This window comes from Diabrotica virgifera, chromosome 1 (genome assembly GCF_917563875.1).
Source record: "Diabrotica virgifera virgifera chromosome 1, PGI_DIABVI_V3a".
NCBI lineage: Eukaryota > Metazoa > Arthropoda > Insecta > Coleoptera > Chrysomelidae > Diabrotica > Diabrotica virgifera.
The window spans coordinates 157432063-157447565 of NC_065443.1; the positions used below are offsets into that span (position 1 = coordinate 157432063).

General features: G+C 34.3%; 1 protein-coding gene across 1 annotated transcript in view; it reads right to left on the bottom strand.

Moving 5' to 3' along the window:
- Positions 1–15503, bottom strand: part of LOC126878794 (UDP-glycosyltransferase UGT5-like) — a 94054-nt gene that overhangs the window by 41720 nt on the left and 36831 nt on the right. The window contains exon 4 of the mRNA XM_050641690.1: positions 4531–4750. Coding sequence (XP_050497647.1) covers positions 4531–4750 — 220 coding nt within the window. The remainder of the gene's footprint in view (positions 1–4530; positions 4751–15503) is intronic.

Here is a 15503-nt window from a genome sequence, read left to right on the forward strand (position 1 = left end):
TTATGGACCCATAGGTCGAGTGTACATAACCTCAAATTTTTTTTTAACTTTTTTAAAACCTATAACTTTTTTTTGGAGGGGGCTACAGGTCCAGTTTTTTTTGCATTTTGTGTATTTTATCAAAGTCTATCTCTCTGATTTTTTTCAGATTTTTCCGTTAGGTGCGCCATCTTGAAAAATCAGGAAAACTGTATTTTTAGGGGGTTTTTAGGGATTTTCTCCATTTTATAGACTGCAACATAGATCAACTGAAGGTTTTTTTAATAGATTATGTATAATTTGAAATAACTATTTTAGGATTATCAAAAATTGGGCAAACCACCTTTAAACCCCCCCAAAAACCATGTTTTTTTAAGTTATGTAAGGGTTTTTGCGGGCTTAATGATATTTTTTGAGATCGATACAGCCTCAATACTTTTTTTCATTTTTTTACGTTATATGTGATTAAAAAATAAGACTAATCGCATTTTTAGCCCACCACCCCCTCCCCTGCCCCCACAAAAACGTCAATTTTTCTATTTTTTTTTGTTTAGTAAAGTTGCAATTAATTTAAAAATTTTATGAGGCTTCTAAAAAACATATCTATTTTTTTAGACCCGTAGGTCGAGTGTACAATACATATAACCTTTTATAACGAATACATATAAACTTTGAGTTGGTCACTTTATGACTTTCATAATAATAATTTTTAATCGAGTTAAAGCCTTGAAAATGGCTATTTTCGCGTTTTTCAAATTTTAAATTGCATGTAACTCGACAACAGTTAATTTTATAGAAAAATCACAAGAGGCCTTTTTTGCTCAGGTTGATCCAGAGAATCTAAAACAAATTTGTCCTAAGTGAAAAAATTGATTTTTTGAATTCGTTTAAAAAATTGTTTAAACAATTTTCCGACCGCGGTACTGCCTTTCACCTTGTGGATTTGTTATAAGGACCTGTTTTTGAGCAAGTTTGTGCAAAAAAATGAATCGGAATAATTTACCTAATGGGGACAAGCATACAGCATGGACTATTTGCAATATGAGCCAAACGAAGATGGTTTGGAAAACATTAAACGATAGATACTGTTGTAGATGTGAGTTGCGGAAACGGCAACATAACCATAGGCTGTTGTTCGCATGTAGCTGCCATAATATGATATTTATCGCATGGAAGATATTTTACAAAAATCATCAAGCCAGCAGAATATCTTACAAAACTCTTTGACAATACAGATGTTATACCTGTAATAGACGAAAACAGCGATGAAGACTTTAGAACTGTAAAGTGTAATACCAACGAATATACTCTCCGAATACGCTAAGGGTATATACGAAGCTATATATTCTTTGGTAATACATTCTTTATTCTTTTTATGGTGTTTTACGTGGCAGTAAACGTGAAGCAAAATGACATTTTAATAGGCAGAGCAGAGATATAGGTTATGTAGATGGTACAAGCACATATTTGAATAATTACAATATGTATAATGTAAGGTAATATTAGGGTACCTACTAAATACAAACTAATGAACAAAGAACAAAATGTTTTGATTCACAAAACGACAAGAAGTATGATATATTAAAATAATGTATTTTTCTTAAATTGATTATTCTGTTTTATTTTGGTTTTTTGTATCCTACCTAAAAGATATCACAATGACATATTTACTTTATACAAAAATATTGCAAAAATTTGAAATTATTTTGTTAAATGTAGTTTACTTGAGGACAAACTGAGCAACAGATATACTGAGAAAAAAAAATGAAAACGAAAAAATGATGATTTATTGGGCAGGTTGAGAGGGAGGAGGGCTAAAATTGAGCTAAGGCTTATTTTTAAACATATCAAACGTAAAAAAAAAGAAAAAAAGAATATTCAGGCTGTATTTATCTCAAAAAATATTAAGCCTGGATCCCGCGTTAATGGTATCTAGTCGGACAAACTTTGACGTAGGTATGGAAACAGGGGAAGTTTTAATTGTAAAACGTAATTTTAATTGTGGAACGTGTCATCCTGGCAAGTTTATGATTGTGAAAACTAGCAGGTGGTTTTTAAGTTTATTCAATAGCAAATTATATAAAATATACCTAAAAACTCAGTTATTTCAAATTATTCCTACATAACCTATAAAAAAACCTTGAGTTAATCTATTTTGAAGTATATAAAATGGAGAAAATCCCTAAAAAGCACCGAACAAATCAGTTTTGCGGATTTTTGAAGATGGCGCACCTTACGGAAAAATCTGAAAAAGTCAGAAATATAGTTTTTGATAAAATACACAAAACACAAAAAATAGACATGCAGCCATCACCAAAAAATATACGTACCTATTAAAAACAAAAAAAAAAAGAGGTTATAATATGTACACTCGACCTTCGGGTCCATAAAAATAGATGATCTGTAAAAGCCTCAGCTTGTGCGTGTGAATTTTTTGTAAATTATAATTTAATAATTATTAATTATTAAATTTACACAATTTAACTAAAAAAAATGACCATTTAGAATAGTTAATTACAAAAATGCCACAAAGAAATAGCTTCAGAATAACATTTGTAATTGCAAACCAACTTAAAAAAAAATAAAATCGAAAAATTGACATTTTTGGCTGTGGGGGAGGGGGAATAGGGGAAGTGGGCTAAAATTACAGTGACTCCTATTTTTTAAAATCATATAGAACGTAATAAAAATTAAAAAAATATTCAGGCTGTATCGACGCAAAAATCCTTACAAAACTTTAAAAAAACATGGATTTTGGGGGGTTTAAAAGTGTTTCGCCCAACTTTTGAATATCCTAATATACTCAGTTATTTTAAATTATACATAATCTATTAATAAAACCTTGAGTTGATCTATGTTGCAGTCTATAAAATGGAGAAAATCCCCAAAAACCCCCTAAAAAAACAGTTTTCTTGATTTTTCAAGATGGCGCACCTGACAGAAAAATCTGAAAAAAATCAGATACATAGCTTTTGATAAAATACACAAAATGCAAAAAAATTGGACCTGTAGCTCTCTCCGAAAAAAAGTTATAAGTTTTAAAAAAGTTAAAAAAAAATTTGAGGTTATTTACACTCGACCCATGGGTCCATAAAAAATGGACATGTTTTGTGAAAGCCTCAGCTACACGTGTGAATTTTTTGAAATTTTTAAATCAATTGCAACCCAACTAAAAAAAATTAATTCTAAAAATCTACGTTTTTGGCTGTGGGGGGAGGGGTAAGGGGGGTGGCGAGCTAAAAATCCGCGTTATCTTATTTTTTAGTTGCATAGAAAGTAAAAAAATTAATAAAATTGAATTCTGGGAGTGAGGGCATTTTGCCTATCTTAACGGGGGGTACCCTTTGATCTTATTTTTTTCAAAAACCATTCATTTTAATCCAGTCCAACTTTTTGAACATATAAATAACACTATAATAAAAAGTATTGTAGAAGGAAAACGATGTATTTAAATTCTGATGGATGAGGGGTTCAATATACTTCTCATTTCTTCTTAAAATACATGAGTCATCAATTTTTTGCAGAATATCTCGCTTAGTTTGAACGTAATCGACATTTAGTATTGCTCATTTTAAAGGCCTTTTTAAACACTACAAAAGTTATTGGTATCGTTATACACCTAAAATCGACAGCTTCTCTGTTATTTCAAGTTGAATATACCGATTTGAGCATGCAGCAAAAAACAAACTCTCCTTACCTACCATATCCCTCTTTGTATTTTAACTAGAAGATTTATGAAGGAACAAATGTCTTTGTTTTTTTATAACCTACAGAAATATTTTATATAGTTTTTTTGTTAGATGCATAGTTTTTAAGGTTTTCGCAAAAATCCGTCCGAAAAGGTGTCATTTTTCAATGAAAATGGCTAATTTCAACCACGAATAACTCAAAAAGTATTGAGTTTTCAAAAAATAATTATAGAACAGTTTTTGCTTAAAATTAGGTTCTATAGCCTCTTCCGTGGCTATTTTAACTAAAACATTTTTCACCCCCGAGAAGGGGTGGGAACCACCCCAAGATAAAAGCGCACATCGGCATAGGGTAGACTTTGTTTCTTGAGCTATTTCCTACTTACTGTGAAAATATCAAGTAAATCCCCTCAAGCAAATACCCTCATTGACTGCCCTAAAAATAATGAAAAATTTATTGCAGTAAAAAAATACAAAATGGGAGAAAATTGACATTTTCAGTTATGCACGTGATATACTATCTGAAAAGAAAATAATCTGTCACAACTTTTACATCAATTTAATATAACGGCTAAATATTTCAACTTGATGTTTAAGCCTTCTAAACTATATGTTAAATTATCATACAGAAGTAAAAACTTCGTTTGTACAATGGTATAAAAAAGTTTATTAAAAAAAAATTATATAATTTTTTAATAAATTTTTTATACCGTTGTACAAACGAAGTTTTTACTTCTGTATGATATTTTAATTATGGTATACAGCCAGTTACTGGGTATTTTCCCATTGATTTTAATATGTTAAATTCTTACCGATGTGTACATATAAAGAGGTGTAGGATGTAATCTAAAATTAAATTTACCTAAAATTTCTTTTTGTGGCAACCACTTCCTTTGGATAACATTTTTGGGAAGGTTATCCAGATCTTTGTCAAATTTCCATAGAACTGTTTGTTTCAGTTGACCCAATGCTTCAATAATACTATTCTTTTTATCTTCTTTAAGGTTAGCGGAATGTATATTTGTTCCAAAGGACATTAAGATTACACCATCATTGGCGTTGTTCATTATATTCATAAATTCCTAAAAATTAAATGTAATGATTGGCATTACGATTTTTATATCATGTAGGTATGAGAATAAATCATACAAGAAAAAAATAAATAGGCAATTCTGTTTTGTGTTGATTCAGAGGCGGGTAGGCATCTATACTGACGAGGGTGATACCAGAAACAGCTGTGTCTTATACCTTGCTTCTGAATCGATATAAAACATAAATTGCCTTTCTTTTACTTCTATTTTTACTCAGATTGTGAGTACTAAGAACCATTTCTGGTATCTTTTCCTATATGAAGGAAAACGGAATGTGATTGAATATTGTAGAATCCTTTCCGTTTTCTATTTCGTCGTCTCTTTGCCTTATAAATTGTAGAAGGCAGATATGCAGGATGTTAACAAAGAATGGTTCTAATTAAGGAAGGTTTCTAAATTTAAATTAGTATATTGTTATAAAACTGACTATTTGTACTGATACTGTCTTTTACGCGGTTGACTTTACTATTTTATTATTTATGTTTTTAGGCACTAATGTTTCATCTTAAATGACTTTATTTATTTTTAATAACTTATAACTAAACAAATGAAAAACAATGAATTTATATCTTTTATTTTACAAACTACGATAAACACTTAACATTATTTTTATACGTTACAAAATAACCACGGCTTTATTTAAGATTACATTAAAGCATACTAATTTATTTACAATAATTTATTTCACGACCAAACATCGAATTGTTACGCGACGGCTGTAAATTTATGACTAAACTCTAATTCCAAAAATGTCTTTTTAGCATCATGTCATCATCAAGCTGTCTTCCATGACAAATGAGTCCCACTGGGCCCAATACGTCTTAATTACTGAGCCTAGGCTTGATATTTCTTGCCAAGATGGTCGACGATTTTCTTCTTTCCATTTTCGAATCTTCTGTAAAACTGGATCTTTTTCTTGTTCTTCCTTGATCTTGGTAGGCGTCCACTCGTCGTTGACTACTGTTGTTCTTAGTACTTCTGCTTCCTTTGACTCTGTTTTGTAGCAATGGGAACACTCTGCTGGACACGGCCTTCTAGATAGAGAATCAGCGTTCCTGTGGCTAACTCCGGCCCGATGCTCGATTTTGAAATCGTATTTCTGAAGTCGTTCAATCCATCTGGCTATCTGACCCTCTGGATTCTTAAACTGCATTAACCATCTAAGGGCGGCATGGTCGGTTCGGATTAGAAACTTCCTTCCATAGAGGTATTGATAGAAGTGTTCCACTAATTTTACCACTGCTAGAAGTTCTCTTCTCGTGACGCAGTAATTTCGTTCAGGTTTGAAAGCACTTTACTAAAATATCCCAGAACTCGTTCCTGTCCTCCTTGAATCTGAGACAGCACTCCTCCAATTCCCACATTACTTGCATCCGTATCTAAGATGAATTCTCCTTCTTGCAGTGGATACCCTAGTATTGGCGCTGTAATTAAATGCCTCTTCAAAGTTTCAAAGGCCGTTTGGCAGTCTCCATCCCAGCAATAATCCCTTGCTTCCTCTGTAAGTCGCGTTAATGGCTTAGCGATATCTGCAAACTTCTTAATGAATCTCCGGTAGTAAGTACATAGTCCCAGAAAACTTCTCACTTGATGTTTATCAGTTGGTTTAGGCCATTCCTTAATGGAATTGATTTTTTCTTCATCCACGGCCACTCCTTCTTTGCTGACTATATGGCCTAAATAATTGACTTTACTTTGAAATAGCTGGCATTTCTTGGGGTTTAACATTAAATGGGCAGCTTTAAGTCGATTAAAAACGTCTTCTAAATTCTTCAGTTGGTCTTCAAACGTCTCCCCCAAAACGATTATGTCGTCTGAGTACATCAGGCACGTTTTCCAAGATAACCCTCTCAACACATTTTCCATAAGCCTCTCAAATGTCGCAGGAGCATTACAGAGTCCAAACGTCATAACGTTGAATTCCCATAATCCAGATCCTGTCGTGAAGGCCGTCTTCTCTTTGTCCACTGGATCTATTTCTACTTGCCAATATCCAGACTTCAAGTCCAACGTAGAAAACAATTTACTTCCAGCCAATGTGTCCAACGTGTCGTCGATCCGAGGCAGAGGATAACTATCTTTCTTGGTAAAATTGTTCAACAAACGGTAGTTCACACAGAACCTCGTAGTTCCATAGTTCCATCTTTCTTCTTAACCAGGACCACCGGAGAGACCCATGGGCTCGTAGAAGGTTTTATCACCCCGTCTTTCTTCATTTCTTGAACAATCCTTTCAGCTTCCTCTCTCTTCGCCTGTGGTAATCGTCGAGCTGTTTGACGAATTGGCCTAGCGGTACCAGTGTCAATTTTATGTTTGGCAACTGTCGTTCTTCTTGTCTTTCCTCTTTTCGGTACGAATATGTCACGATATTGCCTAAGAAATTCCCTTAATTTCCTTTTTTCCATTTGATTTAGAGATTGGCCTGCAACTGCAACCACTTGGTCGAACTTGTCGTTGGAATTATCTGATGTTGTCGTCTGACGGACTATGGACGTCACGGGTACACAAGTTCCTACTTTTGTCTCCTTCTTGATGGTCACTGGGTAGTCATTGACATTAATCAATCTCACGGGAATTTCTTTAGCAGAAGTAACCAATTCCTTTCCAATTACGATTCCTCGGCCAACCTCCTCGTTGTGGTTCCATGGCTCCATTTTAACAGATGTTCCTTCTACAATTCCCTGTAGCAGCTCTACGATGATCGTTTCACTCCTCGCAGGCACAACATCTTCCTTAATGGCTGCTAGCACAGTGCTGTCATCATGTGGATGAAGAAATAACTCCTCGTTGCCAACTTTGATTACCCTATTCTTAAAATCCAATTGAAATCCATGCAAATTCATTACGTCCATTCCTAATATAACATCTTCTTCGATGTCTGCAACTATGACACTATGGACGAACTTTTCTGCTCAAATCCCTAATTGTATCTGGATTTCTCCGTGGGTGTTTGCATTTAGATTGTTTAACGTTTTACCAAAAAAATATAGAACAATGAATAAATATTTCTTTAAGAAATCCATTAAAAGCTTATTGCTTACCAAATGTTATTATACTGTGGAAGAGTTTGTTTCGGACAGAAATATTACCTAAATGTTTATAAAAATTATAAATGTATTAATTTTATTGTTTGTTTGTTTGTAAAACTAATGACATGTCCTATACATTGTATGTCTTAAAGGATGAATAAATATTATTATTATTATTATTATTTTCACCTGTGGCAGTCCGCAGTCGCAACCTCGTTGATAAGAGTTTCTTACGGCTGTTTATAATTGACGGTCGTATAATGGTCCTGGTCGCTCCGGTATCCACCAACAATGTATACTTCTTACCATTTATTTCTCCATCTACATTTACACTATCTTCACGACATTTCAAAGAAGCTATTAGTATGAGAGGGTCTTTGGAAAAGTTGCGTGTCGAAGCTGCCCCCCTAAGGCCGACCCGTTCTAGTTTTCCTGCTGGTGAGTCTCTTGATTGTTATTGCACCTAGGGTACTTACATGAACTCCGTACGTGTCCCATTTCACCACAATTCCAACACCTTATGGTCTTCGTTTTCTTGTATGAAATGCCCTTTATCATATTGACAATCTGGTCCAGTTTGTCTTCATCCTCTTCCTCTTTCACAGTCCTAACTTTACTGTACCCGCCAGAGGCCTGTGTAGCTGATTCGTATTCGAGGGCGGCGGACAAGACATCAACCAGCGTCTTGTGACGAGCTAATCGCAGTGTTCTTTGCATTTCATGATCACGAAGGCCATCAATGAAGGTTTGAACAGCCAACTTTTCCATCATGTCTTCGGGAGCTGTTGGATATGCATATCGTACTAACCTGGCAATATCTACCTCGTATTCTTTATCTTTCTTTTGTCTTCGATTTTTAAACTGCGACTGATAGACATGCTCTAAATGTTCGTGCCCGTATCCCATATTCAGTCTCTTTTTGAGCTGTTCGAAGTCATCTGTCTCCTCTACGGGTATAGTCTAGAGGACATCCAAAGCGTCGCCTCGAAGAGCAATAGTGAGGTTTACAGCCTTTTCTTTTTCGGACCATCCGTTCGCTCTGGCCGCCGATTCGAACTGTTTTATGTAGTTGTTCCATGATGACTTTCCGTCGAAATTTGGTACCTTAACACGAGCATGACTTACACTCCCTTCAACTATCGGCCGTGGCTCCAATTTGTATTTGGTTTCATCATCTTTAATGTCTGTTAAGATGGGTTCCATCCCTTTGTCTACTTTTTTGGTTTCCTCCATTTTCTTTTCCACTTCTTTGATTTTTTCTTCAAAAGTAGATTTTAGGGATGATATCTTGTCATCAAAATCATTGGTGACCGTAGAGATGCTAGCAGAGATCTCGTTAGTCATCTTGCTTTCAGGGGATGAAATATCACCCGAAACTTTCGAAATTTCACTAGAAACCTTCTGTTCTAATGATGTTATATCCGCCGAAACTTGGGAGATTTCACCAGAAATTTTTTTCTCTAACGATGTATGTCTGTCGAAACTTTCGAAACATCGGAGGAAACTTTCGAAATCTCGCCAGAAACTTGTGAGATTTCACTAGAAACTTTGCTCTCTAACGATGTAATCTCCGTCGAAACTTTCGAAACATCCGATGCAACTTTCGAAATCTCGCCACAAACTTGAGAAATCTCTTTAGAAATTGACGAAATCAAAGCAGCTTGTCTGTCCTCAAACACGTAGGTTTCTGGATCATTACCCTCTTCTTGTAGTGCGTTCTTCAGACGATTGACTAGATTAGCCTTTTTCCCAGCTGAGTCAAGCTCCCGATTTTGCAGTTCTGTTCTGAGCTCCGTAAGGCGCAGGTCACAAACTTTCGGCTTATACTGTGAAGACATGGTCACACACTTTATTTATTACGAGTTTATGTTAATTTATTATTAAATGCAAATCCCTAAAAAATAGAAAAGCGTCAGGGCCTGGCGACATAGCATCAGAACTGCTCAAATACGGTAGCAACACCCTGTATGAATACCTAAGAGATCTATTTAATAGATGTATGAATGGCGAAGTCATACCAAAAGAATGGCAATTGTCTGTAATTTCTACAATACACAAGAAAGGCAGTAAAAATATATGCGATAATTACCGGGGAATATCTGTCACAAGCACCATCAGCAGAGTTTACGGAAAAATTATCAAAAATAAAATAGAAGAAGAATACAAGGACTTAGAGGCCGAAGAGCAAGCCGGTTTCCGCGCTGGCAGATCCACCACTGACCACCTATATTGTGTAACACAGTTAATAGACAAACAAATAGCCTACAATCAAGAACTGCATTTAGTGTACATAGACTTAAAAAAAGCATAATACGATACTGTACCACAAAGTAAACTTTGGGAAGCCCTCGAAAAAACTAACATCAGTCTGAACCTCATTAAAGCTGTAAAAAATCTATACCAACATAATATAGCAAAAGTTAAGCTAGGCAAGGAAATCTCGTCAGGATTTGAAGTGAATAAGGGTCTTAAACAGGGCTGCTATCTATCGCCGACACTATTTAAAATATATTTAGAGCAAGTTTTGAAATCCTGGAAAAGGAAATGTAAGAATATGGGTATACCGCTAAATGATGATAACATGCTATACACTCTATGTTTTGCGGATGATCAAATTCTTATGGCCCAGGATTATCACGATATTGAATATATGACCCGAAAAATCATAGAAGAGTACCGGAACTGGGGTTTAGAAGTGAATACCAAGAAAACGGAATATATGTGCGTTGGAGGTATACAGCAGGATCTAGCGTTGGAAAATGAAATAACTATTAATCACTGTCAGGAATATAAATACTTGGGTCTTACAATTACACAAGATGGAACGTTGGACAAGAATATCCAAGAAAGGTGCACACAAGGAAGGAAAGCTATCGCATTATTGAACAAAATCCTATGGGACCAAAGTATCTCCAAAGAAAATAAACGTAACATCTATAACAGCATTGTTAAGAGCATTATAACATACAGCAGCGAAGTTTGGCCACTTAAAGAAAAATCCGAAAATATGCTCAGAACAACTGAAATGGACTTCTGGAGAAGATCTGCTGGTATATCAAGAATACAAAAAATCAGAAATACAAGAATATTGGAGATAATGGATGTAAAGCATACAATAATGGACGATATAAAAACAAAGCAACTAAGATGGTTTGGCCACGTACAACGTATGGAAGAAGACAGATTACCCAAGCAAGTGCTACGATGGGCACCAAAAGAACGGCGGAAGAGAGGAAGACCTAGGAAAAGCTGGATAGAAGGAATCCATAGGGAAATCGGAGAAAGAGGCTTGAACGAAGACATGTGCTACGATCGAGAGCAATGGCGATTGGGAATCGGAAGACGTCGTAGAACGTTATGAACCGATTATATATATATATATATATATATATATATATATATATATATATATATATATATATATATATATTAATTAAACGAAAAGATTTCTCTGGTATACAGAAGAAACCTTTTCCGTAGCGGACGCGAAAATGTAAATTTCAAAGTCTTCATAAAAGACGATGAACGACAAAAGACACCTCTTTGTGTCACAGATTTGTCTACAAAGACACGTTATTCGCTACACATTCGTCAATAACGGAGAAGAACCGTGATATGAAAGGAAAGGGCAATTGCATTTTATTTCGACCACCACCGCATTACTTCGACCACCACCGATATTCTACACGACCGACGTGTTTCGAGCTCATGTCAAGCTCTCGTCAGGAACATCTAGGTGGATGGTCGAGGTGTAAGAAAATGCTTTTGGCCTTTCTGGTAATAATAAAATAACCAGACTTCAGTACACTTGGTACGACATCTATATTAATTAAACGAAAAGATTTCTCTGGTATACAGAAGAAACCTTTTCCGTAGCGGACGCGAAAATGTAAATTTCAAAGTCTTCATAAAAGACGATGAACGACAAAAGACACCTCTTTGTGTCACAGATTTGTCTACAAAGACACGTTATTCGCTACACATTCGTCAATAACGGAGAAGAACCGTGATATGAAAGGAAACGGCAATTGCATTTTATTTCACTTCGACCACCACCGATATTCTACACGACGTGTTTCGAGCTCATGTCAAGCTCTCGTCAGGAACATCTAGGTGGATGGTCGAGGTGTAAGAAAATGCTTTTGGCCTTTCTGGTAATAATAAAATAACTAGACTTCAGTACACTTGGTACACTTGTAGAATATCGGTGGTGGTCGAAGTGAAATAAAATGCAATTGCCGTTTCCTTTCATATCACGGTTCTTCTCCGTTATTGACGAATGTGTAGCGAATAACGTGTCTTTGTAGACAAATCTGTGACACAAAGAGGTGTCTTTTGTCGTTCATCGTCTTTTATGAAGACTTTGAAATTTACATTTTCGCGTCCGCTACGGAAAAGGTTTCTTCTGTATACCAGAGAAATCTTTTCGTTTAATTAATATAGATGTCGTACCAAGTGTACTGAAGTCTGGTTATTTTATTATTACCAGAAAGGCCAAAAGCATTTTCTTACACCTCGACCATCCACCTAGATGTTCCTGACGAGAGCTTGACATGAGCTCGAAACACGTCGGTCGTGTAGAATATCGGTGGTGGTCGAAGTGAAATAAAATGCAATTGCCGTTTCCTTTCATATCACGGTTCTTCTCCGTTATTGACGAATGTGTAGCGAATAACGTGTCTTTGTAGACAAATCTGTGACACAAAGAGGTGTCTTTTGTCGTTCATCGTCTTTTATGAAGACTTTGAAATTTACATTTTCGCGTCCGCTACGGAAAAGGTTTCTTCTGTATACCAGAGAAATCTTTTCGTTTAATTAATATAGATGTCGTACCAAGTGTACTGAAGTCTGGTTATTTTATTATTACCAGAAAGGCCAAAAGCATTTTCTTACACCTCGACCATCCACCTAGATGTTCCTGACGAGAGCTTGACATGAGCTCGAAACACGTCGTGTAGAATATCGGTGGTGGTCGAAGTGAAATAAAATGCAATTGCCGTTTCCTTTCATATATATATATATATATATATATATATATATATATATATATATATATTATTAAATTATCCACACTGTATTTAAACCGAGTTTATATTCATTATTTTTTTTATCCACTTTTACGCGGTTACTGTCTTTTACGCGGTTGACTTTACTATTTTATTATTTATGTTTTTAGGCACTAATGTTTAATCTTAAATGACTTTATTTATTTTTAATAACTTATAACTAAACAAATGAAAAACAATGAATTTATATCTTTTATTTTACAAACTACGATAAACACTTAACATTATTTTTATACGTTACAAAATAACCACCGCTTTATTCAAGGCTAATTTATTTACAATAATTTATTTCACAACCAAACATCGAATTGTTACGCGACGGCTACAAAGGCTATAGCGGGATAAGATGGTCAAAAATGCCCCCGCACCGATCAGCACCGCTACTTATGTTTTCGATAAAGGATATAAAATTATGCCCTCATTCAAATTTTTAACTTCCCAGAGGTCCTAAAACCTCTTAAATCGAGAAAAGAAGAATTTTTAGGTTTTATTTTTTTGTTAGCGCAATTTTAATTTAAAAAATCTGAAAAAATTCAAGAGGATGTATATTTTGAATAAAAAACAGCCTGATTTTTTCAGATTTTTGTAATAAAAAATGAGCCCAGGAAATTTTTTTTAAATTTTCAAAAAAATTTTAGGTTATGTAAATATAATTTGGCCAACTTGTAAATGGTATTTTTGTGTGTGTTTTTTATCGTTCTTTTGAATGGCAGAGGCACAATTTCAATATCTGAGCGGAAAGAACAAAAAAATTGAAAAAACCGTTTTTGGCTGTCTCGAGATGCATCTCGGGACAGCCAATTTTAGGATTTAGGATCCTGACTACAACAGAAAAAACGCTAAAAGTGTGAATTTTGTCATAAAATTTGGTATGTGGGCTTATAATAATATTTGGAACAGCTTTTCCAAATAACTTTTTTCGATATCTCTAACGCGAAGCAAATCGAATCGCATATCGAAAATTCACCCTGTTTGTGGATTTAATATTATCAATTTGATAATTTATTGCAGCGGTGCTCAAATGGTCGATCGCCAAAGTTTTTGAAGTCGATCGCGATTCACGAAAAAAATACAAAAAATGGAAAAGATGGGAACTGCACTAACTTACCACACGCGCAACTTTACAACTTTTTATAAAATAGAAATGTGCAATCAAAATTTTTATTTTCTAAATTTTCGTGGGTAGGGGTTTTCTAATGCGACCGATATTATAGTGATAATTACATTGTTGTCAGATCTTCCGTTTTTTTAAAATCTAATAAAATTTTTTACTTCAATTGGAATACCTTCTATATTTTCTGCGTTTTGAAGTCCTTAAAAAATACTAATTATTTTTCATGTTATATTCCCCATACCTAAAGGTCATACTTTCGGAGTTATTGCTACATTTATAAAAAAAAATTAAACAAATTATAAAAATCAATTTTTTCGGCCCGGGTAGACATTATTTTACGTTCTTTGGACCATTGGGAACAAAAAAGTTCATTTGTAATTTTTCCCTAAAGTTAATCGTTTTCGAGTTATAACCAATTTAAAACTGAAAAAAAAAAAATCGAATATTGACGATTTTCAAGGTTCAAAAATACAAATCAAAAATATTATTTTTGTTACTACCCAGTATACAAATTCAAGTTCAAGCCTTATTTTATCAGTTACCAATAAGTAATTTAAGCTTGTTTCATTCTAAAATATTGTTTTTTAGTTGTTAATGCAGCCCGATCGCCCGTCCTCTCATATGCGCTTCACTAACAATTATTAAAAAGCAATGTTTTAGAATAAAACAGGCCAAAAAAGTTTATATCGAGCGCCTATTAGAAGAAGGACTTAGCTTGAATTTGAGTACTCAGCAGTTTCAAAAATAATATTTTTTATTTTCAAGGTTCAAAAACACAATTTTTGAACCTAGAAAATCGTCAGTATTCGATTTTTTTCAGTTTTAAATTGTTTAGAGCTCGAAAACCATTAACAGAGAAAAATTACAAAAGACCATTTTTGGGTCTATAATATGAAAATATAACATAAAAAATAATCGGTATTTCTTAAGGACCTCAAAACGCAAAAGACATACAGGGTGTTCCATTTGAAATAAGAAAGTTCATTAGATTTCCAGAAAAAATGGAAGATCTGACAACAATGTAATTATCACTATAATATCGGCTGCATTAGAAAACCCCTACCCATCAAAACCTATAAAAATCGTGCAAGACGTTTCCGAGATAATTGAGGGTTTTTATACATAAAACTCACTCTGTATATTATAATTACATACTATAATAATAATATATTAATACGCATTAATTGGCTCAATACTTCAATGCAATCAATTTGAACTTTTTATGATAAAATTAGTGAATTTGTCAGTATTTTGAATGTATATTTTGAATCAAGGTATAAAAATACGACTATATTAGTTGCAATAAATTATCAAATTGATAATATACAGTGTGTCGCATTTAAGATGAAGACACCCCAATATTTCGGCTATCAAAATATATACAGATTTGAAATTTGGCACAGTCATACAGGTTGATGGTTCACAATTTTTAAAATAGTCAACTGAAATTTAAATTTTAAACGCAATCGACTGCGAATCCACAAACTGAGTGAGTTTTCGATATGCGATTCAATTTGCTTCGCGTTAGAGATATC